General features: G+C 41.4%; 3 protein-coding genes across 3 annotated transcripts; all 3 read right to left on the minus strand.

Annotated features, from left to right (window-relative positions):
• Positions 1-594: 594 nt before the first annotated feature.
• Positions 595-9,904, minus strand: LOC5510923. Its single transcript, XM_001631325.3, has 5 exons — positions 9,145-9,904; positions 8,566-8,631; positions 7,096-7,263; positions 5,931-6,383; positions 595-5,311 (listed from the first exon to the last, which is right to left on the minus strand). The coding sequence occupies exons 1-5, from the start codon at positions 9,227-9,229 to the stop codon at positions 1,194-1,196; spliced, it is 4,890 nt and encodes a 1,629-aa protein (XP_001631375.2). The 5' UTR covers positions 9,230-9,904; the 3' UTR covers positions 595-1,193.
• An 874-nt stretch (positions 9,905-10,778) lies between these two features.
• On the minus strand, positions 10,779-11,189 carry LOC5510924 (myogenic factor 6). Its single transcript, XM_001631326.3, has one exon. The coding sequence runs from the start codon at positions 11,187-11,189 to the stop codon at positions 10,779-10,781; it is 411 nt and encodes a 136-aa protein (XP_001631376.2).
• Positions 11,190-11,705: 516 nt separating this feature from the next.
• On the minus strand, positions 11,706-27,098 carry LOC5510925 (sphingomyelin phosphodiesterase 4). Its single transcript, XM_032380168.2, has 17 exons — positions 26,944-27,098; positions 25,757-25,840; positions 24,346-24,555; positions 23,814-23,925; positions 23,369-23,430; positions 22,364-22,515; positions 22,018-22,177; positions 21,459-21,530; positions 20,910-21,043; positions 20,266-20,356; positions 19,511-19,614; positions 18,647-18,770; positions 18,059-18,098; positions 17,408-17,574; positions 16,439-16,831; positions 13,351-13,479; positions 11,706-12,642 (listed from the first exon to the last, which is right to left on the minus strand). The coding sequence occupies exons 1-17, from the start codon at positions 26,956-26,958 to the stop codon at positions 12,304-12,306; spliced, it is 2,388 nt and encodes a 795-aa protein (XP_032236059.1). The 5' UTR covers positions 26,959-27,098; the 3' UTR covers positions 11,706-12,303.
• Between the last annotated feature and the right edge of the window lie 12 nt (positions 27,099-27,110).

Below are 27,110 nucleotides of genomic sequence, written 5' to 3' on the forward strand. Positions count from 1 at the left end.
CATATTTTCTTTATGTTTCTGTATTGTTCCCCCACCCCCCGCCCAATCTTACGTGGCCTAGTACGGCTCTGTTAAAGCACTTTTAAAATTAGAACATTTAAAATGTCCCCTGTCAGCAAGCGAAAGCAGAAACAAGACAACTACTATTTCACACAAATAAAAATGCTAATATAAAACCTTAGCATTTGAGTGGAAGCCCTGATGATCACATTCCATTGATACCTCCCCCCCAATACCTCGCCACCACAAACAAGCCAAAGCTATTTAGCTGATCTTGAAATGTTGTCCACCTAAAAAGGGACATTTCAAATGCTCCAAACGTCACGTGACTCAATAAATATTCATTTTCGCGTCAGTAAAATCACAGGCGTGTCACAGACGATAGCAGTGGACTGTGTGCAAAGTGGAGTTTCTTAGCAATTTCTTACCGAAAGATGAACATATATCAATGCTATAATGTCACGTCACATTTTGAACAACATTTTCAAAATCCCCTGTATACCGTTAAGATCATTATAGCTACTTCACCCAGGCTAGACAAGAGTTCAGACGCACTGACAGTAAAAATGATTAACAACATTTTACACGGTTTGGTGACTTTTACTCTATTTATTTATTTATTGTAAAAAAAAACGTTGAGCATGACACTGCCCAGCAAGCGTTTGGCATCTATTTTGATACATACTTTCACCAAGCTCCCTCGTCTAATAACATCATTCTTCAGTATCTATAACGTGCATACTACGTTTTTCGACGCGTGTTTTCCCGCTATGAGGTGAAGTTGTCAATCAATTATCACGTGAACACCAAATGTTGTTAGTCCTTTTCCACTTGTTTTACCGCTAGATGGTCAAGTTTTCTGTCCTTGATTACGTGCACGCCACCATATGGAGAAGCCGTTGTCGTTTTAGGGGACTGGTACCGAGGAATTTTCGTTTCTTTTCAGAGGCTTTCTCCATTGCCTAAAGATGGTCACAGTCACTGTTTTTCTCTTCTGAATACAATTCACAAAGTTTGCGAAACACCTGCGGTACGGCAGCCCTTAAAATGACAAGAATCGTGCAATTTTTTTTCCAAATAAGGAATATATTAGTTTCCTTATATGGAAGTGACCATATAAGGTCTTTCTTGATATGACGTGTTATCAGCCCTTTCTCATGTGTTTGTCCTTTGCCACGGTAAACCACGTGCTGTCAATCATTTCTCACGTGTTTTTCCGCTATTCTACTATGTTTGGTTACACCTTTTAGCCTCTCATTCATGAGGTGCGTTTCTTCCTTAGCAAAGCTCTCAACGACCTTCATAACTGGGTCGCTCCTCAGAGCTTTGCTTAACGCGTGTCGTATCTTCTTCGGGAGCTTCGGCGCATTAGGCGCGTCAAGAGACGCACGAGTTTCGGGATTCATAAAATTATAGTTCTGCGGGCGATAACCATAATCATAGAAAGGCGCTGTACTTAATGGGGAATAAGCTTGCGCGCTATCCCCGGTCCCTAATGATGTGTATTCCCGCGTATTGTCACCAGTCCCTACTGTAGAGTATTCACCCAGGCTGGACGATAACTGCTTGATGATGCTTTTATCATATTGAGCATCATAGTCCAGTAGCTGCTGGGTGGTACCAGGGTACATAGAGTTTCCCTGTTGGGTGGGGCCAGGGTAGATAGGATCCCCCTGCAAAGCGGTTCCTGTGTACAGTGAACTCCCTTTGTCCTTTGTCTGGTAGTACGGATCCTGGTTCATGTCCCCATACTCGTAGTACCCGTACCCTGAGGGGGTCTTGGGTGTGGCACTTCCTCCTAGCACCTCATCTTTGTATTTACCGTAATACCAGTCTTTCCCGTGTTTATCCTGGAAGTCCGAATATCCCTTGGTCGGTACGTCATCGAATTCAGAGTCAAGCTCCTTCAGATGCTTGTCGAGTTGCGCATCTCGGGTTCGATACTCCGATGTACTTTCTCCCTCGTTGTGTTCAGGTGAAATCTTTTTTAACGCCTTCAAAAGCATTCGCACACCCTTGACGAGATTACTTATCTTTAGTTTACGCTGCTTACCTATGTTGGCTCGAGTTGTCGGATCCATGACCCGGCTTGTTGTAGACTTTGTAGTTGGTTTGAGATGAATGACCGCAAAGGTCTCTTTCGCCATCGGCTCAAGTCCGCCAGTTTGCGACTCTATGATCTTTCCGCCTGCGACCTCGGCCAGAATAGGTGCACTTTTGGTAGGCCCCGGCTCATCCTCATTTGTGCCAATTTTCCCTGACATCTCGGCCGCGCTGAAGGTGATAGCATGAGGTTTGAGCGACGTCTTTTCGGCGTCTTCAGCTTTGTAGCTAGACGGCTTGTAACTGGCGCTTTCACTGACTTTAAGGTCATTCTGTACCGTCCCACTAGTAGCGGCGGACCCAACATACTTATTAACGATCTCCATAAGGTCATCATCGCTTGTAATGTGTGCTGGCTTCTTGGCTGGCTCAAGCATGTTCGCCACTCCGTCAGATTTGTTGTCTGGCTTTTGGTCTGTTGGAACTCGGATTGTGTCATAGTCGCTTCCGCGCATTGAGCTAGGAACTCCGTTAATACTGGTACTTAGGCTTTGTGCCTTATCCAACTGCTCAACTAATTCCTCTAGCAAAGATTTGTCTAGTTTGTCTTTCTTCCCGGCATTTTGTGCGTCTAGCTCTTGACCGGTAAAACGAGGGGTTGAATCGAAGTCAAAGTAGACATCGTCGTCTTTGTCATCATCATCTTTCTCTTCATCGTCCTTCTGTGGTTTGTGCTCATGTTTATGTTTCTTTCTTAGCTCTTTTGCTTTCCTCTCGTCTTTTAGGAGATGCTGTACGACTCTTTCCATCAGAGAAAGTGTGTTATTGTCAAGCCTTTTACCAGTAAACGGTGATTTTACCTTCACTGGAGTTGACACATTCACTGGAATAGGCACATTGCTACTTGGACGCTTCTTCTTCAACATTTTCAACAAATCATCTACGCTTTGTCCTTTGTAGAGTTTCTCCTTCTCTTTCTCTTTAATGATCTCATTATTTATGCGACCTCCGACCTTAACTTCGTTGAAATCTTGAAACGTCGTAACCGGCTGAAGAGCAACAGTGAAGTTTTTACTGACGAAATGACTTGTCATCTCTTCCATATCAGTCTTTCCCCGTCTTTGTCCATTCGCCACTGTGTCGGCTGCCTTCGTAGCGGAATCGGCATTTTTCGTAGAGTTATCGGTCGTTTTCGTAACGGTGTTGACTGACTTCGCAGCAGGGTCAGGTGACTTTGAGATGGGGTTGGCTGAGTAAGTAGCAGGGTTTGCTGCTTTCTCAAATGCCTTGGTTACTTTCGTGATGGGGTCGGCTGCTTTCGTGAAACCATCGGTTACAGTCGAGCTGGCTTCGGACGATTCCTGTTTCAACGAAGGGTATCCTTCTTGTTTACTCATTGAAGAATACTGATGTTTGTTAGCAACAGTCGGCTCGGTAGTTTTCATGAGACTCGTACTCTGCTTGTTAAACGCACTGACAGTCGGTGCAGACCTTCTATCGCTGTTCCCAGTCGCCTCGACGCTTTCTACAAAACTTTTCAACGAATCCTCTATCCCTTGAATATCCTTCTGAACAGTGTTCCTTGTACTCCCTGTAACATCCTGAGGAACTCTTCCCGCGATCCTCAGCGCGACGAGATTCGGGTTCTGCGCAATCTCATGCCGGCCCATTGACTCCGCCATATCGATGGCGTCATTGATCTTCTTCTGCAGGAAATCAATATCTTTTTGATCCACATTGTCGAGTGTTTCGGTGCCGTGCCGTTTGCCTCCATTTTCCTCAGGAGTTATTCTCTCTGTGAGCAGATTGAGTGCATCGCTGATGGTCTGCAGTGCTTTTACCTTCTCACTAAGTGCGCTAAGGGCTGCCTGCCCCTTTTGCTCTTGTTTTATCGCTCCTTCGGCCTCTTCCTTCATAGCTGCCTTAAGGTACTTCTCGTAGAACGTCGTACCCTTCACCGTACCTCCAAGGCTTGCGGTTTGGGGTGTTGGCATTTTTGTGTTACCCAAAGAATCTTGGATATCTGCTGTTGATAGACTTGACTGGGTCTGTTTGTTGTCCATTGTGGGTTTGCTCTGTGAGAAAAGTCCGTCCATGTGGTCATTACTCGTTCCTTCACTTCCCCTACTGTTGTCCTCATTACTTGTCTGAGCCTGTCCTAAACTTTGCTGATTGCTGTTTCCATTAGGCAGGTTAACGGGCGCTTGGTGTTGAATCGTCAGGATCGAAGCTATAGGTTTCACCGCAGCAACGGTGTTCCCTTGTTTCTTAGCCCGTCTACGTTGCTCAAGATTGTCCTTGAGCTTCCAAAGTAGCGCTTTCACTTCGTCCTCATTCTTGTGCGAATACTCACTCAACAACTTGATAATTTTAGACGATGACGTCATCGAAGCATTTCCGGCTTGACTCCCACCAATTCCCCCACTAGGGGTGTGTGTCACATGACTCGTAGACTGACCACTTGTCGGACGAGGAGGTCCGCTTGACCCATTTCCCGCCTGGTTGTCCGATGTCGGACGGCGTCCAAAATTAGGCCGCGTTGAAGTCTGAAGTACAGACGTCACATTTCCTACCAACTCATCGCTAGTTATCCTTGAGAGATGCTTGTTTTGTAGGATCTTTTTTAGTATCTCGTAGTGCTTCGGCAGTGGCTCATTCTTGTTGTCCTGAGGCACAGAGATCTTATCACTGTGAAGGAGAGGCGTAGGGTGAGGATCATGCGGTACTGCGAGCTCTTTGTCAGCGGTTTCATTAGCGTGATTACGCGCCTGAGTTACGAGGTACTCATGGAGAAGAGCAGCCAGTGCGTTGTTGCTCACACCTCTACCGGCCGATGTGGCTGCATCTATCCTAAGCTCGGTCTGCTGCTGTGGTGTTCCAAGGTTCATATTTCCGTTATTCTGGGCGTGAGTCTGGTCGTACTGGTCCTGACTTTCCCCATTCCGTGTCGGAGTCTTCACATTGTTTGAATGGGTCTGCCCGTTCTGTGCATGAATCTGTCCATTTTCTCCCTGTATTTGACTATTATCCGCGTGATTATAGTTGTCCCCATTGTCTTTGTCTGCTTTGTGTCCCCTATGTGTTTGTGCGGTGGTTCCTAGTACCGCTAGCGCTTGCTGGAGCACGTTCCCGTCATGCTGTTGAAGCTCTGTGTGCTCAAATTCAGTCATCTCGTGACTGTTACCTTGTGAGTTCGCTAAGGATTCTGGGCTTTCAGACTGAGGGCCTGCTTGCGATGGCTGCTGGGAAAGGTCGTCTGCGAAAACGCCTAGTAACACAAAACATGTACCATGAGTAAAAGACGGGTATTTAATGGTCAACAATATGTATGATCTAACTTGGTCACTTTCAGTTTATTGACACTCGGTTGACATATGAATGACGTACCTTGATTGACACTCGGTTGGCATGATGACGTACCTTGATTGACAATCGGTTGGCATATGGATGACGTACCCTGATTGACCCTCGGTTAACATATGGATGACGTACCTTGATTGACACTCGGTTGGGTATGGATGACGTACCTTGATTGACATTCGGTCATCATATGGATGACGTACCTTGATTGACACTGGGTTGGCATATGGATGACGTACCTTGATTGACACTCGGTTGGCATATGGATGACGTACCTTGATTGACACTCGGTTGGCATATGGATGATGTACCTTGATTGACACTCGGTTGGCATATGGATGATGTACCTTGATTGACACTCGGTTGACATATAAATGACGTACCTTGATTGACACTCGGTTGGCATATGGGTGACGTACCTTGATTGACACTCGGTTGGCATATGGATGATGTACCTTGATTGACACTCGGTTGAAATATAAATGACGTACCTTGATTGACACTCGGTTGGCATATGGATGACGTACCTTGATTGACACTTGGTTGACATCTGTAGCTGAGCATAGCGTATTTCTCAACATCCGGGCAATACGATTTCCCTCGCGCCATATGCAAATCATCCGCGCGCACAATGCACTCCGCCCTTCCTTGACATATCCTCTGCAGGTTCGCCGTTGTACTGTTCATATTCTGACAAGTCGCGAACCGGCTTGGGTGATCCAGAGGAGTGGGGCAAGTAAGGACTGATGTCCTGCCCCAGAAAGCAGTCAAGATGTTGAGCTTCCATCCTTGGCCACAATGCAACTGGGTCGTCTCTCCGTTACACAGGACGAGCTTATGCTGATCAGGAATGCACGTGTAATTAACGATGAGGTATTTGTTGATCCCGGGGCAGTGCTGGGTCCCAGGCCTTTGCAGCACGGTGTGTCGAGCGGCGACTTGGCAGAATACTTTATTATCACACAGTTGCTTGACAAGCCCTAGAAATTTACGTATGATTGAGATTACTTAGTATTCTTGACAACGTTATGATGGCATAACGCTAAGGGTAATCGAAAATTCAAAGGTGAACGCGACGCCAGTTTGTATGATTTAACTTTAGGAATTGAACCTTTATCTTTCATCTTAATCTAATCTAAACTAATTATGTTTTCAATTGCGACGAACCCTCTAATGTTTTGAGAATATTCTTCGGACTTAAAGGGGTTATACCTTTAGTAGCGCATCCACTTTGCGCAGGAATTTAAAGCTCCAGTAGTCCATGCTAACGGCTCAAACTTTACGATTCTTTCAATATACAAAGCTGATAAACAAGAGAGCTATAAATATCTCTAAGATCTTGTTGGAATCTCTTCCGTCTCTTCTCCAATGGCGGATTATTGAGTAAACCGTGTCCCGCGTTGGTTGAAGGGAAAGTAACTCTACAGGAGTCCTGACTTTATTATCACGTTTACTGTATTATTGTGCTGACAGGGCCACAGCAGGGGGGGGGGGGGGAATTTGGGCCCACCCACCCCCCCCCCCCCCCCCGTCCCAATATTTTCAAAAATTATAAGGGAAGGACCAGTAAGGGCGTGGCTGTGCCCCAATAACTTTCTGGATGTTTCTGTACCGTGTCCCCCTTCCCCCAATTTTTCGAGTCCTGCTACGGCTCTGGCTAAAGATTTTGAATTTTGAAAGAGTGTTGTCTACCTGTGGTGGCGGGATCCGACATGCAGTCCGTCGAGGGGTCACCATCCTCTGAAGGGCACAGCTTGTCGGTGAGTCTTCCCCAGAACGTGTCCATGATAGAGATGCTTGAGCCAGGCGACACGCATTCCAGGGACTTGTTCTGACCAGCGCAAATCAGTACCTGCTTGTCTAGAAAGACAAATTGACGACAAGATTACACTTGAGTAAGTACGCAGCTGCTTTGTCTCCTATTATCTTTGTTCTACAAAGGAGTTCTTTTGTCTCTATTCTTCTCGTTCTTTGTGTCGAGGTGCGGATATTGTTCATTTGCCCAATCAAATTGCAGCTTGTAAGAGCTGCGTAGTGACCCTTACAGTTGCATGCTGTATTATATAGATCTGATACACGATTCCTCGAATTTGCCACATAAAATTTCTATGTAGACGAGATTAAGCAAAAGGGCAAGTTGAGTTAATTTAATATTCAAAATGCAAAAAAAAAACAACAACAACGGTGGAGTGCGGGTAAAAAATATTAACATAAAAGATTTTGAGCACTTTATTATTGAGCAAGTTAATCCATAATCTCATGCGCAGCTGTATTTAACTTCATGGAAGAAAAAACATATAATTGTTATGAACACTAGGTAGTGTGTTTTGATTTGTTAATAAAGTACCATTGTGGATAAGGCCGGTGTATAAGAGAGCTGGTGTATTCGGCAAGTACACGAACCTCCAAACAAATATGTGTGTATGTCTAAGACAATGGCGGGTAAGAGGAACAGGCCCGTACCCAGGGGGGTGCAGGGGGTGCGAACGCCCCACAACGGCCAAAAGTCCACTTTTGGTTCTCAATAGACGCGCTATTTGTAGACAAAACTTAAAATCATAAGCTAGATCACTCTGGTATAAAGCCAAATCCGACAATAAACGTCCCGTGGAGATAATGCGAAGGCATAAAAAAATCCATTTTTGGTCTTTCGGAGGTGGTTAGATTTTTATCAGAGAACTCCCTCCCTCCCCCCCCCGGAAATAATGTAGGTCCTCTTTTTCGGATTTCGCACCCCCCCCCCCCCGAGGAAAATCCTGGGTACGGGCCTGAGGAACAACAATGAAAGTTATGAGTGACTCAAAGCTGTCTTAAATCGATCTTAATGTGGGCGGTTTAGGCTAGTGTAGCAGAGAGAATAATCATTCATAAGGAAAGCAGCATAAAACAGCCAGAAGACTTAGTAATTAGTAGTAAGTAATTTACTTAGATTTACTAGGTCTACTTTTAGCTGATTAGGTCACTATAGGAGTAAATCAATCAACTTGAAATTCCTAGGCAAACGCGCGGCAGAGTGACTCAAGTATGTTTTAATTTTCTGTCAGGCAAATTAGGTCAGCTCAGGAGAGAACAGATTAACTCATGCAGGAGGGGCAGGGGGCCGGCGTTAGGCTTGTGCTAAAGTGTAGTAGTTTGTGAGCAAGAAGAACAAACAATTTAAACCTGTTGTTAAGTCTATCTCACTGCGAGGTCTTGTCCGTCTCGTGTACATTGGGACATTGCTATTCCCTGGAAACGTAAACATCACAATCAGTGTAAATAGGTTCTGGTTCTCACCATGCTCGAGGATCCAGCTACACTACTGACCTTTGGGAGCGCCCGCAAAGCACGCTGGATCCTCGAGCATGGGTTCTCACAGACTGAAGCTGCGATCAAGCGGTGTATGATGGGTAATTAATAGTTCGTGATAATAAGGAATTATGTCAATCTAAAGTTATCTGATAGTAATTTGTGAATCTTTGCAAAAGAGCAGGGATTTCGCAATAGAACAGGTGTAGAAATATAATAAACCGAGTTGTGATGTTACACACTTCCCCCTACAATTTTTCAAAATTCAAGCAATTCAAATTCAAGCAAGTTGAATTTCCCCACGCGTAAACACAGAGATCCTAAACTAAATATTCCTTATAATGAAAAATCAAATATATAGAAAGAGACCCCTTTTGTTATCATCATTTGGTGTTTTTAATATTGTTTAGTCGATACAAGTTCTTGAAATAATAACAATGTATTATTACGTACCTTTAAGGACCGCTGGATGGGCGACGAGAGTGCTAAGAGGTAGGAGAGCAAAGAGCTTTACCAAAATAAGGAGATAACTCGCCATCACTCATCAATCAGGATCGCGTAACCATCCAGAATGACCAAAACCCCTATATTCACAGTAAGCTTCATCACGAATCACTTTTCCAATAGGTCCATTTTCTAATCAAAGTCTAAAAATATTATTTCAAGTCCGTCCATTTTGTTTTTGCTGGTGTTCTGATCGTCCATGAATTTTTAACGAGTAGCGAGTGTTAGATGCTCGCTTGACCTGGTTTAGCATTGCTTGGGCGAAACCGCGTTTGACCAGAGTGTTTTGTTTATTTATTATTATTTTTTGTAGTCAGCTTGGTTCCATTGAGAACAATTTATTGGCCGCTTTTATAAGACGGCAAAGACGTGTAGATAACCTTAGCGCGAAACGGTGAAGTTGTCTAGTACAAAAGCGAGATGGCCAAAAGACGGGATTTGGCTAAAAGATACGAGTTGGACCTGGGCCTAAAGTAAGATAATGACGCTGGAAAGTCTTTGTTTGTTTACAAGTTTTCCCGCCGATATCTCGATGCGAAACAAACCGAAATGCTCCATTTATTTCGCCAAATATCGAAGCATAAAAAGAAGCCCAAGACCTGCAGCTGCCTTAATCTTCTGAACATCTAAAAAGGACATGAAAATGGATGCTACTTAATCTGGAAGATAACATTTTCGCTCCTCTAAAGGTATCACGATATGCGGTGTTTCTCAACCTCGTTCCTTGGGTCTTCTGGGTAATATTCAATATAGCGTTTATATTACCCAGAAGACCCTGGGGACGAGATTGGTTTCTTAGTAGCCGTCATCTTTGCTGGTTGCCCAGTTAACATTTGGCTTTACCTCGGTTACATGTAAGCAAGGCCGTCTGATCGTCTTTATATTAGATGACAAAGTCGTCTCGTAAAATAACGTCGACGATAATAGGGCGCCCTAATTTCAGACATCTCAGCCGTCATACGTTAAAGTGGTCTTCATTTTTACTCGACTTTATACTACAAGTTTTGAAGTCCTCAGGTCATCTAGATGTCTTAAGCCACCTCTACTATAAAAACAACAATTAATACTTTGTTTTTATTCATACCACTGATTAAAGATATCTTTTCAGACATCTTACATATGGGCCTCTATTTTACGGTTTCATTTACGGTTTTCTGACAATTTAGTCCACTAACAACAGTGGAAAAATACGATTTACGTGGTTCAACTCCATTCATGTGTCTTATACAACTATTTGCAAAAAAGTATATGTTTTTACTATGCATTATTGCGTCCTTAACACTAGAGCCACTAAGCATGGACTTTCTTATTTCAATAACCAGATAACTGTTATATTCACAGTTAAAATGTTCACCTCTACCCTTGGATTGTACGACTGATTTTGTTATTTTCCCTGATTTGTTTTTCTTTAATAAAAATTACGCTTAAGTCCTTCAGGATTATTCTACCTTCAATTCGCCCTTGATCATCTAATTTCACACGGTGTGCTACACCTGACCTGTCATTCCCTCCGCTGAAGTCCTCTTAGTAGTATTCTAACTTCAATTCTCCACGCAATTCCCTTGACCATCTAAGTTCATATCCTACTCCTGGCCAGACATTGCTTCTTCGTTGAGACTCTGCGTCAATTCTTTGATGTATTCAATAGCTAGCCGCAAAGTTTCAAGCTTCGTAAGCCTTCGACTGCCTGTCTTTGCAAAGTTGTATAAACTTTCTCGAAGGGCATCAAATGCTTTATTTGACATCTGCAGTCGCCTCTTTTCTCTCACAGTTGCTTGCACATGTCTTTTACGTGGGGAGCTTCTTCGTCGCTTACGGACAGGGGATGGCGAGGTCTTTACCTCATTTGCGAGCTGGAGAAACAGATCTCTTTTTTCCTCACTGCGAGGGCGAAGTCCATACTTTCTGCATTTTAGTTCATTTTTTACTTCATTCATAGGTTTTGCCATACTTTTCCTGTTTCCTACAACAGCGCAGTTTTCTGCTATCGTCATTCCGGCGTCTTGTTTGCAATGCAATTATGCAACAAAGCTAATTTATTGAGAGTTAACCCTAAAAGATAACAACAAACAAAACATTCTTTAGCAATTAAGGACCCTTTTGTTTTGAAAGAATAACAAACAAAAGATGCCGTCTTTAGAGATTTTTCTTGCTTGCATTATGGCAATCAATAGCGTCTACAATTAATTAGCAAACCAATACCGAGCTATGGTTTCTGTGCTTGTGGCTTTCTTTGAATTCAAAATTATAAATTTATATCTTTTAAAAGCCAAATGCTTGGTGAAGACATTAGCACTTTCAAAGAAACCGCAAAAGCCATCATATAAAAGACCTAAACAGGACATTTATCGTGTTTTGCGTGACTTGATTGGTTAGTAGTGACGCATGCGCACTCCCCTCATACCAGTCTCCCTCAACCAAGCTTGATCAGGTGAATGATCACATATTGATCACACACAACAAGGAAGGATGGAAAGATGGAAGGATGGATTGCAAATGTGATAAACCTCAGAAATATATACCTTGTATTTTCAAAGTCGTTTCTATGACACAGCAATAGTTGAATATTTAACGGCATTTATCCACAATAACTGCCCAGAACGGTTTTCTGTTTTTCCTAAGCCAGTCTCTTCTTCTACTGCTGTTAAATACTTTAAATGCTTGACAGATTGCTATTATTAAATTCGATGACACATGGGACAATTGTCCGTATATTTCCAATGAAGAGATTTCCTTTTATTTTAATAGGCCGGTCTAGCCGATAGCAACAAGTATTTTCGCTACGCTACGTACTTATTCCTCAGAATTTTCCTTTGGTCGCAATAGTAGCTGGTGATACCCGATAACAAAAGGGGAAAAAAGGCACCATGCTCTGTACTACATTATTCGCGAGAGAATTTCCACTCAGATTACGAGCAAAGCCACCTGTCCCCTACCTGTTTCCGTCACAGTATTTCCAAACTTGACTTCAAAAGTGGTTGCTGTAAACTACAACAAGTAAAGCTAGCTTGTTTTGTATCATTTTGTCACTGAGTTTTCAAACACGACTTCAAAAAGGGGTCGTTGCAGACAGTAACAAGTAAAACTACCCTGTTCTCCACCACTTCCTCACAGAGATTTCCTTTGAGTTTGACGTCTCTCGTAAGCGGGCCCAACATGCGCTATCACAGATCCGAGAAGGACAAAAACAAATACTAAGAACGTGCCAAGAGAGCCAATGTTCAACAACCAACAAACAATGTACAGCAGAAACAAGTAGAACATGGTGCGGTAGGAGGCCAAGTATCGCAGGCTCAGACGCGGCCGGTGCCCGCGACGGGGACTGGTTATAGGCGACGCTCCCAGTGCACTACGGGTAGGCGAAGTCTTGACTGCCGGCGAGACTGTGCAGGCGAGGTTGCCGAGGAGTCCTGGGTGGTTGTACACGTTCTGTAGCGTGTCACCGAGCTGTGGAGTGGGAAGAGGGTTAATGCGGTGGTCGATGGGTACGGAGCTCAGGTCATGGGAAGGGATGACAAGGGATAGAGGAGGAAATGGGCTCGGAAGATAAAAGAAAGGAAACGGGCCGTGAAGGGTGTGAAGGAGAATACGAGTATCAGAAGATGAGTAGGAGAAGATGACAGCTGAAATGTATCAGTCTGCTATTTAATCCTCAATCCAGTGTTTACTTCCGCATACATCGTCGTCGTTGCTTAAGGTCTCTAATAGAAGGGGAAGAGGAAAATGATGTTGGATGAGGAAGAGGAGCAAGTGGAAGCGAAGGGGGGGGGGAGGGGAAATAATATGTGGAAAAGAGGACGAGAAAGAGAAGGGACAGGAGGAGGAGAAGGAGAAGAGAAAGAAGGATAGGAAGATGGGGAGGTGGACGAGGAAAGGGAGCTTTAGAAAGGGGCAAATAAGGAAGGTTTGAATAGCTAGGAGGACAAAAGGAGGAAGTAGGGTTAGGTGTAGGAGAAGACTCACCTTCATGTTCAGTCGAGCTGAGAGTGCATACAGAGCACGTACAGGGGCTGAAATGAAGTCTCACCTTCGTATTCAGTCGAGCTGAGAGTGCACACAGAGCACGTACAAGGGCTGAAATGAAGTCTCACCTTCGTGTTCAGTCGAGCTGAGAGTGCATACAGAGCACGAACAAGGGCTGAAATGAAGACTCACCTTCGTGTTCAGTCGAGCTGAGAGTGCATACAGAGCACGTACAAGGGCTGCGTTCTCGTAGCTACGTATTGGCTGAAGTTCAGGGTCGCCCGCATAAAATACTTCCGGTCGTCGCATTCCCATGATCACCTGCGGTTGAGAAGGTGTTAGTGACAAATCGATCCCCGACAATGAATTTTAATTCATATCTTAACACATGTAGAGTGATTAGCAAGCACATAGGGATGAAGACCCCAATAAGAAGCAATAAGGGTGGACGGGAGGGCGCAGATACCGACACCAATACAGGTTTCAATAGCAAACAGCACATGTCTTCATATAACTAACGTCCACCTGCCACGGTTATATATACCTCCGTTAAACCGCAGCGAAAAACATTTTCTTTTTTTCAACATAAAATAATAACAACAACAACAACAACAACAATAATAATAATAATAATAATAATAATAATAATAATAATAATAATAATAATAATAGAGACAAATAATAATAATAAAAGACAAACCTCTACAAAGCGGTCACTTGCCATGGTCCCAAATCAACGTAAGTAAGAGTTAATTACCGAAAGCCGAGGCAATAAGCGATATAATAATAATAATAATAATAATAATAATAATAATAATAATAATAATAATAATAATAATAATAATAATAATAATAATAATAATAATAATAATGAGTTTAATTCAACCTTTCGCAGTATAGACTGGATTACAGGTGAGTCAGAGATACAAGTAAGCAATACAAAAAAGTACAATTAATCAAATGTAATTAGCATATTTAACAGTAACGAACTCGTTGAAACGACTCGTATTAGCAGGCCTCTGATACGATGTAGAATTAGACCTGAGGTTATACCCTGAATCATGTGTAATGCGACGCCCTTTAATGATAGGAAAAAGAGGATTCTCTGGTTTGATTCTGGAAACGAATCGCTGGCATGCAATATTTCTTCGCTCGTGCAACGTTGGAAGGTTTGCAAGCGTGAGTGAGCCCTTATATCTACGACCTGGGAAAGCGATCTTGAGCGCGCGCCTCTGAACATTCTCTAGGTCGTCACACAGACAATTTGGAAGGTTCGCGAAGGCTGCAGACGCATATTCAATGACCGATCTGATAAATGACCGGTAGACTGTTATTAGCTCTATGGCATCCAGGCCGCATTTCTTAAGTACTCTTAGAGCATAAAGCCTTTTGTTAGCCTTCTTAATTATGAAGTCGCAGTGCGCAACCCATGTCAAGTCACACGATATGAGAACGCCAAGCAGCTTGAACGACTGCACCCGATCGATGGTATTACCGCCTACGGCCATGGGCTGCCAACTGCAACTATCATAGTTTAAGAAGCTAAAAGACATTTCTTTGCACTTTGATGGATTAAGGCGCATGTTATTCTTTAGGGCATATGCTTGAATGTCGTTAACAATGTGTCCTAGGAGGGATGGTGAGTTCCTAGGTACCACCTCAAGAACAATCAAATCGTCCACGAACTTAGCCCGCGGGGGCCACGTCCTGACCAAGTCATTGACCATTACACAGAAGAGAATGGGCCCAAGCCTGGTACCCTGGGGGATTCCCCCGTTAAGTAGTTGCGAGGAAGATGTTTTACCATCGAGGCAAACAGACTGCGAACGCCCTTGTAGAAAGGCTGCAACCCAGCGCAAAAGTGCCATTTCAACATTAAGTGATTTTAACTTATCTAGTAAGATGTGATGGTCAATTAAATCGAATGCTTTTCTGAAATCCGCGAAAAATATACATGTATACGCTTATTGCCGAAGGCTCGAGGTAATTAACTGACTTATTACAGATTGACAAAGGTTTCCAATCAAAAATGTTTTTCAGAATCTTAATCTTTGAAATTGAACCCTGATTGAACAGAGTGGTGTGGAGGATTCAAACGACATTAGCATAAATATCGAAAAGTTACTTCTTCTGCAATTTCTACGGCAATCAAAAAGGAAAACGATTAACAATCAGCCACATCGATATGTGCTTAATAGTCACGAAAACTATTTCATCCTTGAAAACAAAGGCCTTGGTATCTTAATTGTACCAAATACAAAGAAGAGTATTCCCTGCGCGGCCAGTCTATGGCATTTCACAATGGGGGGTAGTCTATAGGTGTTCTTTATTTGTAGGAAATAACAATCATGCAATAAGCAAGTGATTTCCTTTACAAAAGGAGCGTTTTAATGAGATTTGTTGCACCCTTTAGTTTGCATAACGCTCGTATTTTTCTGAGATGGAGAGCGTCGAAGACGTGTCCGAACTGACACAGAATACGTTTTTGCAAGCCGAATAGTTTCTCCCGGATTTTGATATTGTCGGAACGATCGTTGGAACAACAAGCCGTAATATTACGATTCTAAGTGAAGAATAAGTTGAGAAGAGAAAGGACGACAGGATTCCGGAGAACACGAAAACCAACACGGTGTTGGCTGTTCGTACCTATCAAGAGTGGGCAGAAGTGAGGAATTAGAACCAGAGCTGTGGCAGGATCGGATAGTTTCGTAAGATTCGATAGTATCAAGGGTGTTTGATTGTAGTGTTGATGAAGTAATGATAGAGGATATTGGTAAGTTTCATAAAGTCATAAACAGCTAGGGCGAAAGTGGCAATAAACCCCTAAAAAGACCTGCACAATATGTAAGAAATTAATAGTTGAAGTTTGTCATTTTTATAGTCCAATAGATATTGGAAAATTGTAAAGTTTTTTGGAAAATTGTAAAGTTAAGTGCCAAATGGTTGGGTTTTGATATTCAGCATGGAAGAGTACAGGTGATGAATTGATTTAATTGCTCATTATAAATGCAAGGGATGTATACGAGCTTCCCCGGGATGTATCTATATACATCCCTAGCATTATAAAATGAGCAATTCAATTCAATTCATCAGCCCCGCTCTTCCCTGCTGAATATTAAAACCCTCCCCGGGCTCTTAGCTACTTGCATATTAATGAGGTTTGTACGTGAAATAAAGCCCTACAGAAAACAATGGAAACCGTGTCAATCATGTAATAATCACAGTTATGCTCCAACGCCCTCGGTATAAAGACCGGGACTCTAACCAAAACTATGAGTACCTGGTATTTGCCTCTTTCAGTCAGCACCAGTCCCCAGTCCGTCTCCTTACACTCGGGCATGTTGGGGGTCATGGGAACACGGCTGAGCGGCCTCCCACTCGGCGGGGTCGCATGGGACCATGGGATGGTCACGTCTTCAGCATCAGTGACGTCACCACCCATGGATATTATGGCGGCAAGGTTGTCCGAAGCCTGTCTGAGGTGAGACACGAGTTTGTCTTGCTCTGATCGCGCTACCGCGCCATCGTTGAGGAAATCCCCGGAGAAGATATGCTTCATCCAGCCACCTACCCCACCCTGGTTAGTAGGGGTTTGGCCATTGCCGTACCCCCCTGACTGCTGCCTTAGTACTTCGGTAAGAACGCTTTGCACCAAGTGACGGAGCTCCCCGATCTGAAAGATAATTACATTGTCACATGTACCTATATCAGACAACGTTTATTGTAACACCTTTTTTAATGTATCATGTATTAAGTCCCGTGCAAACTGCGCCAGCACCTGCCAGCATTGCTGGCGAATTTTCGCTTTCGACTGACTATAGGACAAAGGAAATGGACAATGGCAAATGGACTTTCTGACAATTCCTTTGTCTTCTGGTCAGTCGAGCAAGAATTCGGCAGCAATGCTGGCAGGTGCTGGAGCAGTTTGCACGGGGCTTCATGTTACCGATAATGCTTTTAGAACAGTTCTAACGTTTTTAATCCATGCTTTGAATTGATATATATATATATATAAAAGGATATAATATAAATGGAATTACTGATATTTCGCACTATTTTATGGCTATTAGCTAGAGGAATAGAGGTTTTGGTAATTGCTTTATTTGATACAATGCCGGCTATGAAACATAATAGTATGCATTTCATCGACTCTTCAACATTTATTTAAAAAGGTGTACACGAGATAGTGTATACCCCCCAGATTCAAACCTGAGACACAGCAAGAGACAAGTTGCTTAAACTTTGTTACCTTGATCAAACCTGGTTGCTGCAGGACTGGTGTGTAAGAGTAAGAAGGGCCTTCGAGTTCAGCTATGTGAGCTCTTAGAGATGATACCAGGCTGACACCTATACTGGATGATGAGCCACGCAAAGTGCCCCTCCCTCCCCCTGATGGGATTAACAGAAGCTTCTCATCTAAGTAGAATCATAAGACAGAGATGAGAAGAAGAACTAGTGAATTTAATGAAAACTTCCTTAAAACGGCAATGTTGCCAATTTACTTCCGGTCTATTACGTAACAATCTCCGATGATTTTAAAAAACGCGAAAAATATTTCATAATTGTAAAAGCAGTGTAGAGTGGTTTTCAAAATCCAGTGCAACAAAATGTAATTGTTAAAGTGTAATAGTCAAGGCAGAACAAAAGAAAACAAAGACATTACAGTGTATTATTTCAAAATAAACTAAATAGTATTTCACGGGTTTTTGAAAACCAGTCTATCTATTAGAAGTTTCGTTGAGGATGTGACTGTTTATTTAGAGCGGATGGCCTGTTAAATAGCGAGGATTCTTATAGATTCTTTTGTCTCTTGAGGTTTCCGTCGGCCCTCCGGAAGTAAACTGTTGCGATTGCCGTTTAATCAAGGACAAACAGCAGAAGACTTTGGAAACACCCGTACCTGACTCTATTACATCTAGGAGACTACTCTGTGACAGAACCTAAGAGAAAGAAAACAAAATCGAATGAAACTATTTAGTAATTCAATAAGTATTGTTCAAAATCAATTTCACCAAGTGTAGGCTGACTAGTTGACAGAGGGTGTATATTTGTTGTGGTAGTAGATGTTCGAGGTTGAAGGATGGTTGTGGCAGGGTGTAGTGCCGGATGGTTGTTGTAACCAGTAGGAATATTGTGGTAACCTGTACTCTAAGGATGGCATGATATAGGCTGGTTAAGGCAGAGATGTTGTGGAAGTGGATGTTGGATTTTTGGATGGGGTGATATGGTTGTAGTAAGGTGTTAATGTTGGTGGTAGGGAGAGGTTTGTACCTTGTTAGTTGTAGAGTGCATGTTGGCTGTGAAGTGTAAAATGGCGTGGCCTATTTTTAGAAGGACGCAAGTTGGTTGTGGTAAAGCAGTTGTGATAGGTGTGGTATGAATCGTGCCAATGGTTTATCTGCTAGGCTGGTTCAGTTACATAGAGTAAAAGGTTGGTAAGCTATGGAGTGGTAGTAGGGCGTGCCTGTGCATGGCGTATAGGTGTTACCTTTGTGCCTCTTAGCAAGACGAATGCATCTTTCACTGAAAACAAGTCCAACTTGAGGGCTCTTAGGACAAACTCTCGGAGCAGTGATGTGTAAAACAGAAGATTCTCATGGACAAACACAGTCCTGAAACCCATATACAAATATGTCTTTTTATCAGCACAAAATATTATCAGCCAAAACACCAGCCTGGGTGGTGTATTTGCAGAGCAGTGCTTCTGCTTTTCACCGCTAGTTTATTTTGTTGGTTCTCGGCCTTGCTCTTATTTTTTTCCAGATGATCTGGTTCTCCTCACTTCAAGAAAACCAACCATTTTGATCTCAATCTGTGCCTGTGGTCAAACATGGATTTATGGCGGCTTCCAGAGGTGGAATTCCTATGACAATCACTGATACATGATGTGACAGCACCTAATAACACAAAACTCCAGCTGCAAGTAGGGTGATAAAGTAGGCTGCTGAGCTCACTGGCTACTATACTGGCCACAACCGGCCATCAGAAGTTGATATCTACGGGATGTACAGGAAGGGGAGGCAATACCCGCTCAGAAGTGCAATAAAGAATGTTGATCAACTACTCCTTTGTTATTGTTCGTTTGTAAATGCAATGGTCTATATGTAAAAAGTTACTGAAAAATAAAAATCCACGAATAGACATACGTTTGTTAAATATTTTATTAAAGTTGCTTGCTTGGATTAGCTGGTGGAGGTGAAGGATTTGTGTGTGCGCGGGAGCATAAAATACGAGCGTGATTCGCCTTCTTTTTAATGACGTGGGTGTAAATTGATAACGTAAAGGAGAGACTGAATTAATTCAATTAAATAGTAGCAAATTATTCAGAAATTAGAGAAGGTCTATGGGTTACCATTCAGGAGAGAAGGGTTCCCCTCCTTGTTGATCTCCTCTCGTCGGCCCAACTTGGTTGGCATATCGCCATGGTTGAATGTAGCTCAGCCATGCTTCAATAACCTTAAGATAAATACATTGACACCCTAAGTTACGAAGAGACAATCTTTTAGTCGTTTATACTCAAATTACTTGGATCCACAACTAACTTAAACTGTTTTTTGTTTCCCTTGAGTATCCATGTTAATTGGCTTCCACTGTGACATAAAAAAATAAATAAATTACTGTGGAACCCTGTTCACTCAGCAAGACTTAAGTGAGCATGGAGTCCGAGTTGTCTGAGTTCAAGGTATAAGCTAGATCACTCTGTTACATAGCCAGATCCGACAATAAACGTCCCGTGAAGATACTGCAAAGGCGTAAATAAATCCCTTTTTGTTCTTTAGGGGGTGGTCAGATTTTTTTCAGAGAACTCATTTTCTCCCCCCCCCCCCCCCCCCCCCGGAAAAATTAGGTCAACTTTTTTGGATTTCGCACCCCCCAAGAAAAATCATGGGAACGGGCCTGTGGAGATAATATCAGTTACCAAAAATACCCAGAGCATCAGTTACCAAAGTCTGAATTACTAAGTGCTATCTGCCTGGGCCAAACAAGTGCAAGTCCACTCAACCAATGCGACATTGTGCTATCGTGGTTATGTGCCGCAGGCCCTACCTGCAGATGGTTTTGTAATATGTATGTAAGTTGTGTGATTCCCATAGGAATAATTCTCACCACTCTAAATGATGGATCTAGAGGCCAGTGTGCGAAGCAGTGACGGAGAAAGCAGTAAAGTTTTTTCTGCAACATCTGTGGGATGAGGCTCCTATAAGAACATAGAAAAAGCTAGAACCACAAGGAATTCATATTTCTTATGTATAATGGCAGACAGTAGGTTATTATGGGCATCAACTTTTGCTTAACAAAGTGCTAATAGGTGTAGTTGCCAGGATTTAGACTAGGGTAGTTTGATAATCCATTTTGCCAAACATTTTCGCCTAGGTACGCATTAGGGATATGAATATGGCAACGAATACGGCAATATCGATAGCAATGGTACTGTACTGTTTCTCAGTATAAAGTCTAATTTCATTGAGATTATCTCCAAGTGCTAAAGCACTTTTCTCAGTCACGCTGTCTGAGTTGTCACATCTTAAAATAGGTCAGCCATTGGCGTAGTCACATGTCAAAGTCACTAATATTATCGACTAGCTCGCAGTTATTGTTTTTCTTTCTTTTAAAAGATCTGCCGTACCAAGGTTTTCTTACTCAATCAAGACTCAACCCCAATAAAAATAGCCAGCACCATGATGATCAATTACATCATCCTTATTCTGACTACAAGTTGTAGCATACTTATATACCACACAACTGTTTACCTTTTGAATTCATCATCTTGGCTAGTAATCAGCTGAGTCAATGGGTATATGCCAGAGGAGTATACAAAACAATGAACTTGCTTGATCAGCATACGTACTACACGTACTAGATCAATCCCTGGCAGAAAGTATTGCTGTGAACAAAATGATGAGGTTATCTTGTGATCAAGGTTGATAAAAGCTAAAAAAAAATTAAGCAACTAAAAGTGAAATACAGATAGCTATGAATTCTAGGCAGTTCTTGCCAAACCATTTAATCATATCAGTTTGAAAACGCAACCCAGCTGTTTTCAAAATTTTCAATTTTTTAAATAAAGTGCTTATGCTTGAAATGATGCAGTCATTATTAGATTAACAAGTTGTGATAAATTAACAGTCCTTATTTCTTAGGTGTTCTTATCAACCTTACAAAGAGAGGTTTTCTTACTCAAACAGGACAAATACACTAAACAGCCATTTTTAGTGAGATGTAAGTTAGTTAACGTACATGAATCACAAACCCACACAGTTATTTACATGTATTAGATAAATACATTTGCACCATTTTACCTGGCCATGTGAAAGCACATTACTTGTAACACCATCCAAAGTATTTTGATTCAACCAAAACTCTGTCAGAATCTATGAGAAAATAAAATAAAAACTAGTTGTTAATGGGAAGGCGATAAGGTACCAAAATGATACATAACAATAATGTGTAGTTCCAGAAAATATCCATACCCCCCTTATTGAGGGGGAGTCGTAGGTATGACCCCCACCCCTCTGGAATTTCCAACCCCCTGGAAAAAAAATAAAGTTAAAGGGCATTTTACTCCCTCTCCCCTCCGGAAATCCCTGGGCATTTGAACCCCTCACCCCCCCCTGGAATTTCCAAACTCCTCTATGGGGGGGGGGGGGGGTTTGGATATTTTCTGGAACTACACAATGATAGTAATAATAATGATTAATGACAGATAATACAGGTACAAATTAGCAGAATGTTCAAGTTCTTTCAACAGAAACAAAACTACAGTAGTATCTTGAGGAGTCAATGTAAGTGGGGAGTGTTTCAAAGAGTTTGAATAATCCACCACCACGCACTGATCAACCTGTGCTTGTCTACACCTACCTGAAGAAATTTCTCGGACTGTGTTGTTTCTCTGGAGGTGTGGCCATATCCCGTGTGTGCCTTTCCAGGAGGGGTAATTTGAGTTGATGATGTCTTAAGCAGACCAGCAAACTGTGTGTTTGTCATTGGTGACTGCTGTAAATAAGGGTTGCTTGTTTGCCTTTGAACACAAATAATCTAATATAAGACTAGTGAAAATAAAGCAAGCAAGGCTTTAGCGGCAAAACATATTACATCCTATTTCCCTACATCGTCTGAAACCAAGGCATTCACTATCATTATGCATCCTTAGTCTGCCTGTCCAGCAGGTACAGTGGAATTCTAAATAGGACAACTGTTCATCTACCATGCATTGGTTCTTGGTAGGTTTGTGCTTGATGAAGAGGAGAAAAGGCTGGTGACTAGAGGCCCCTTGGCGGGCAGAAAGTAGTTAAGGTAGTCTTCTAGTATGACCATATAAGGGCATTCAGCACCATTCAGCCAGTTGCTATCAAAAGCCTGCAGATGAAATGGCGCAATGCATAATGCCAGTGTGAACAAGTACAGTAATACTGCACTCACAAGTGCACGAAAACAACAAAAATGCAATGAAACATGGGTGCTAAATTGTATTAATCAAAAGACTCTTTGAGCCAACTAACTCATTTGTGTTGCCACTGTACGTTGATCTAAAAACATCTCTCTTAGATGATTGCAAAACATTTCACAAGATATCTGTGATGTCTTTGCAATAAAAACTCTTTCTTCTTTGTGTTTGTTGAATTCATTAATCTCTTCAGGTCTTCAAGCCGAATCTGATTGGTCAAAGTTGTTCAGCATGTGTCCTCACTGTAATGAACTTTCTTATACTTATTTACAAATTTACTGTGTATAAATTTTGAGATTCAGGAAAAACACCAAACAAACACCAACATGCTACAAAAATACCCTAAATTATTATCAAAGATCAAAAGAAAAACCACAGAAACATTAGGTAAAACATCTGTTTATCTGTCAAAATGGAAAATACTCTTAAAACATATTACCTGACAACAAAAATACTATAATTTTGGGGGTGGGGCGGGGTAAATCATTTTCTTCTCCTTTTAATACATGTTAGTTGTGTCACTTGTATTGTAATGTATGTATGTTTCTATGGAAATTAAATAAAAATTGAAATATAAAAAAATTACGAAAAAAAAAAAATACAAAAGTGCTATTCTTGGGAATCAATCCGGGGCCATCTTCATAAAAAACAAACCCATTGTTATATGCAACTCACATGGAAGTGATTGGAAATGGATGCTATCTTATCCTTTTGTTTTAAAGTAACAAAATAGTGGTTGACTGAGACTTTTTCAACAAAACTCACCTTAATACTTTGTTGATAAATCATATAATAGGAAAAGTGAAACATGTAGTATTCAAAAGCATCTGAACAAATCAAGTCAAGAAAAAAAAAAACATTCACATAAACACTGTATCTACTTGTAAAAGGTTTAATCTCCAGATGCAGAGGTTAATCTGGGCATGAGATCTAGTATGTTTACACTGGCGTGAACCGGCTCATCCAGATATTAAGATGCCAATGTAATACCACTGATGTGGCAAAGTTTAAGTGGTGTGACTTTTTTTAACTTTTACAGTACGTAGTATAATGTACTGTATATAATTTTTAAGTATAGGAGAGCCTTTTTTTCATAGAATATTAATAAACCTTTTTAATTCTTACTATTATAAAAGGGAAGAGTCTATTAATGGGCAGCATTTATACAAGTAACATGCAGAAGCAACAGCAATATCTGCTGGAAGGATACTGAGTAGAATAGTGCCGTTGGTGTTGGGCAATCGGCTAGATCCAGGAACTGCCATTTTGTCTTGGTACAGATGAGGAATAACTCCTTCTGATAGAGAATTCTGGGTGGGGAGCTAAATAGAAAGGTAACATGAACATTTGAAATCAATACCCCTATAGCAGCTATATCCATACACTGTAGCCACAGTAGAATTTAAAATTAAGCTGGCAAGTATGACTTTTAGGTTCTTGCAGTATAATAAAACCCAATGAGAAAACTTAAAAGATGATATTATTTCCAGAGAGGTGAAACATGTTTTTAAGAGACTTGAGGCTAGAAGTAAAAGATTCTTTAAAGTTGAAGCATATTTTACTGATTATTTATGTCAGTATCATTTGCATAACTGGGAGAAATATGGAGCTAAAGAAAAAGGAACTTGAAAGAGAGTCATACAGTATGTATATGTAAGTATCCTTGCACAAAAGGCTTTTTGGACCCCCCCCAAGTTTTATTTTCTTGTCATTTAATTTATTTATAAGAGTTCTTAACTCACAGGCAGTAGTCGCACATAGAATTCATATTTGAGATGTCCATCCACTTGTAACTTGTCCAGAAGTCTAAATAGGGGACCATGGGGACTTAGGAATAGCCGCAGGACCTCAAACTCCCGGTGGTTAGGTAGAATGGTCCTCAACCCCCAGTCTGGCTTCCCATCATAACCAAACACACTCCCAAGGAGGTCAGGAAAAAAGTTATGCAGCTCCTAACAAAAAAAAAAGACAAAAAAAATGTTATTAGTGAAAGTTCATTTTTTATCCCTAGGGGGGGGGGGGGGGGGGTGAGGATACTTTGGAGGGCCTCGAGAAATTTCTGAGGTCTAAAGGGGTGGGGCGTCGAAAGTGTTTGAATTTTTCGGGTGTAGTCTCTACTATGTAATTTGACAAAAAATCATGCTTCTTGGTTTTAGTTGTCTTCGTTTGGGGGCAGTTTTTTGGCATGCACAATCCTGGAGACTAGGATACGTATTAAGCCACTTTTTATTTATGCAATGCAAACCTGTATACACCCTAAATACAACTTTTTATGGTTTCCGCTATATCATATTATAAAGTGCTTATGCTCCATATCTAAAATATAAAGAAAAGGTTTTAATGCTATAAGCGCTCATTTTCCATCATCAAAGTTCTCGCTCATATCTTATCTTATCTTGCTCATATCATATCTGAAACGCTGTCTTCCTCGCTCCCTTTCTTTTCTCTTTTCTTGTCCTGCGCTTTTTTTGACAGGAGAAGATCGAAAAGCCTTGTTGCTTCTTTTGTGTCATCTATAGCATCAACCATTATCAGGTTGCAACCTGAATTTAGTCACATCTTTAAGAAATTGAGAACCTTCACTTTTTCTGAATTAATGTTTTCCCCTCCACTTTCTGTCTAGCTTGCAGTTAATCTCTTGATCGTGTTCCTTTGACATTGTCATTGCCGTTCCTTCCTTTGCTTCTTCTTTCTTTGATTTTTGGGAGGGGAAGAGGCACCAAAAATATGGCGGAAGCGTAAGGGGGAGGGGGCATGGGAAATGTTGTTCCTTTTGAAGGTGGGGGGGGGGGGGTCAACTTATTTTATCCCTTACTCTTATCAAAATCCTATATAGATATTATCTTTTTATTTGATATTTTAGCTTTTTGTAATATGATAGCTTTTCCTAATTGGATTATATTGTACCCACTTTTCATTAAAACAGGCAATTTGAGGATTTTCTTTTTTTTCTTTGAGTTGAACACCTTCGTTTTTGTAAAAATACTCTTTCAGACCATGATCAGGTTAGACATTAGATTTAACTTTTGCCTTCTTGCATTGTTGTGAACTTTTTGGTCTTGTTTTTCTCTTTTTTGTTAAACCATGTTATTTCGTTTATTTTTTATCTTGTTCACACATTAAGACATAAAGCTCTAACCATGGTTGCATTACCTTTATTGAAGAATCATCGATAAGTCTGCTTATCTCCTCACACTTCTGATTTAATGGTTTTTGTAGTGATGCCTGCACTCGTTTCTGGAAAAAAACAATAGACAGCATAAACGGTTGAATACTATTGATTCTTATCAACAGGGTTTGATTGCTGTGCACTTAAAATTGAAACTTGTTATGTTTTCAACAGTCTGACATGAACAAAGAGAACAGAATATCCATTCATATTGTCTTGAGTGGGACCAGGGGTTAGGGCTTCTGGCAGGACAACACCATCAGATTTTAGGCCAAGCATCTTCCCCCCCCCCCCCTCCCTTGGAAAACATCCCATAATTAAATTAAGTGCCGCATGAAGCATTCTGTTTTGCCACTTATGTCAGATTACCTTAGGCGTGTAAAGCGTAAATGACTATAAATGCACAGATATTACTATAGAATGTGTTACTTTTTAGAAAACTGACAGACTATAATGTTTATACATAGGACAAAATGCCACGGTCTTTAGAAATTAAGGTTTAAAGTTGTTTCCTAGAACAATTGCTGGCAGTGTATTATCCTGAAGGTGCTCCCAGTCTGAGGTCACAAAACGTTAACTGCATTTTCACTCTACTGTATGAAAAAACAATTATGTTCTCTAGTGGGAAATGGTGCCATTTTAGGCCACCATTCCTTTGATAATTGACAATTTTCGATTTAGGCTAAGCCTCAACTACAATTATTCGCTCTAGTTATATTTTACAAGAATAGCAAACAGAACCTGAAGGATAAGCAAAGTCTAGGTATTCAAAATGAGGCTAAACTGTAGAATTCAACGCCACATCCAAACTTATTTGCATTTCCATTGTATTTATTTTGTTAATAATTACTGTAAGGTGATAATATGTAATTACGACTAAATAAGGCACAAGCCCATGTAGCTTGTCGAGTGACAGGCATATCAACGTCAGTTGGAGTCATGTTCTGTTCTGTCATTCACCCACCAACCCTCCCATGTGGGTTTTCACGTTTATTGACAGCTTTGTAATGTTTCACTCTATGTTCTGTGGTCAATAAACTTCATTACCCCAAACATTGCTAGTTTGTGGTTGATGGAAGGGAGTAATTGCGCCGTTCTATGAAATCAAGGTGCAAAGTCCAATTGGAGTTGGATTATGCAATTGTACCTGAAATGATCTAGTGGGACTTACCGAGAAACTCTCCATCGTTTATAATTACAAAAACCAAAGTTAGCTAAACACCTCAGAGTTCATAAAGATCCGCCATCTTGATTAGGCTCAAATACGGTCAGCGGTAAGAGGCCCAGATCTTTGCACGCGTCTGAGTTTGCAATCGATAAAGTCCCTCTTGTCACCAG

Source organism: Nematostella vectensis, chromosome 4 (genome assembly GCF_932526225.1).
Source record: "Nematostella vectensis chromosome 4, jaNemVect1.1, whole genome shotgun sequence".
NCBI classification, from domain to species: Eukaryota; Metazoa; Cnidaria; class Anthozoa; order Actiniaria; family Edwardsiidae; genus Nematostella; species Nematostella vectensis.

Excerpts from the sequence above, each read along its gene's own strand:
- LOC5510924 (XM_001631326.3), bottom strand. The coding sequence starts at position 11,189 with ATGACGATAGCAGAAAACTGCGCTGTTGTAGGAAACAGGAAAAGTATG.
- LOC5510923 (XM_001631325.3), bottom strand. The coding sequence starts at position 9,229 with ATGGCGAGTTATCTCCTTATTTTGGTAAAGCTCTTTGCTCTCCTACCT. Across the intron at positions 8,632-9,144 it reads CCATCCAGCGGTCCTTAAAG|GGAATAGCAATGTCCCAATG; the intron begins GTACGTAATAAT and ends TTACGTTTCCAG. Across the intron at positions 7,264-8,565 it reads TGAGATAGACTTAACAACAG|ACAAGCAGGTACTGATTTGC; the intron begins GTTTAAATTGTT and ends TTGTCTTTCTAG.
- LOC5510925 (XM_032380168.2), bottom strand. Across the intron at positions 23,926-24,345 it reads TCTATGTGCGACTACTGCCT|CTCCCCACCCAGAATTCTCT; the intron begins GTGAGTTAAGAA and ends CTTTCTATTTAG. Across the intron at positions 18,099-18,646 it reads TCTTGCTAAGAGGCACAAAG|GTTCTGTCACAGAGTAGTCT; the intron begins GTAACACCTATA and ends TCTTTCTCTTAG.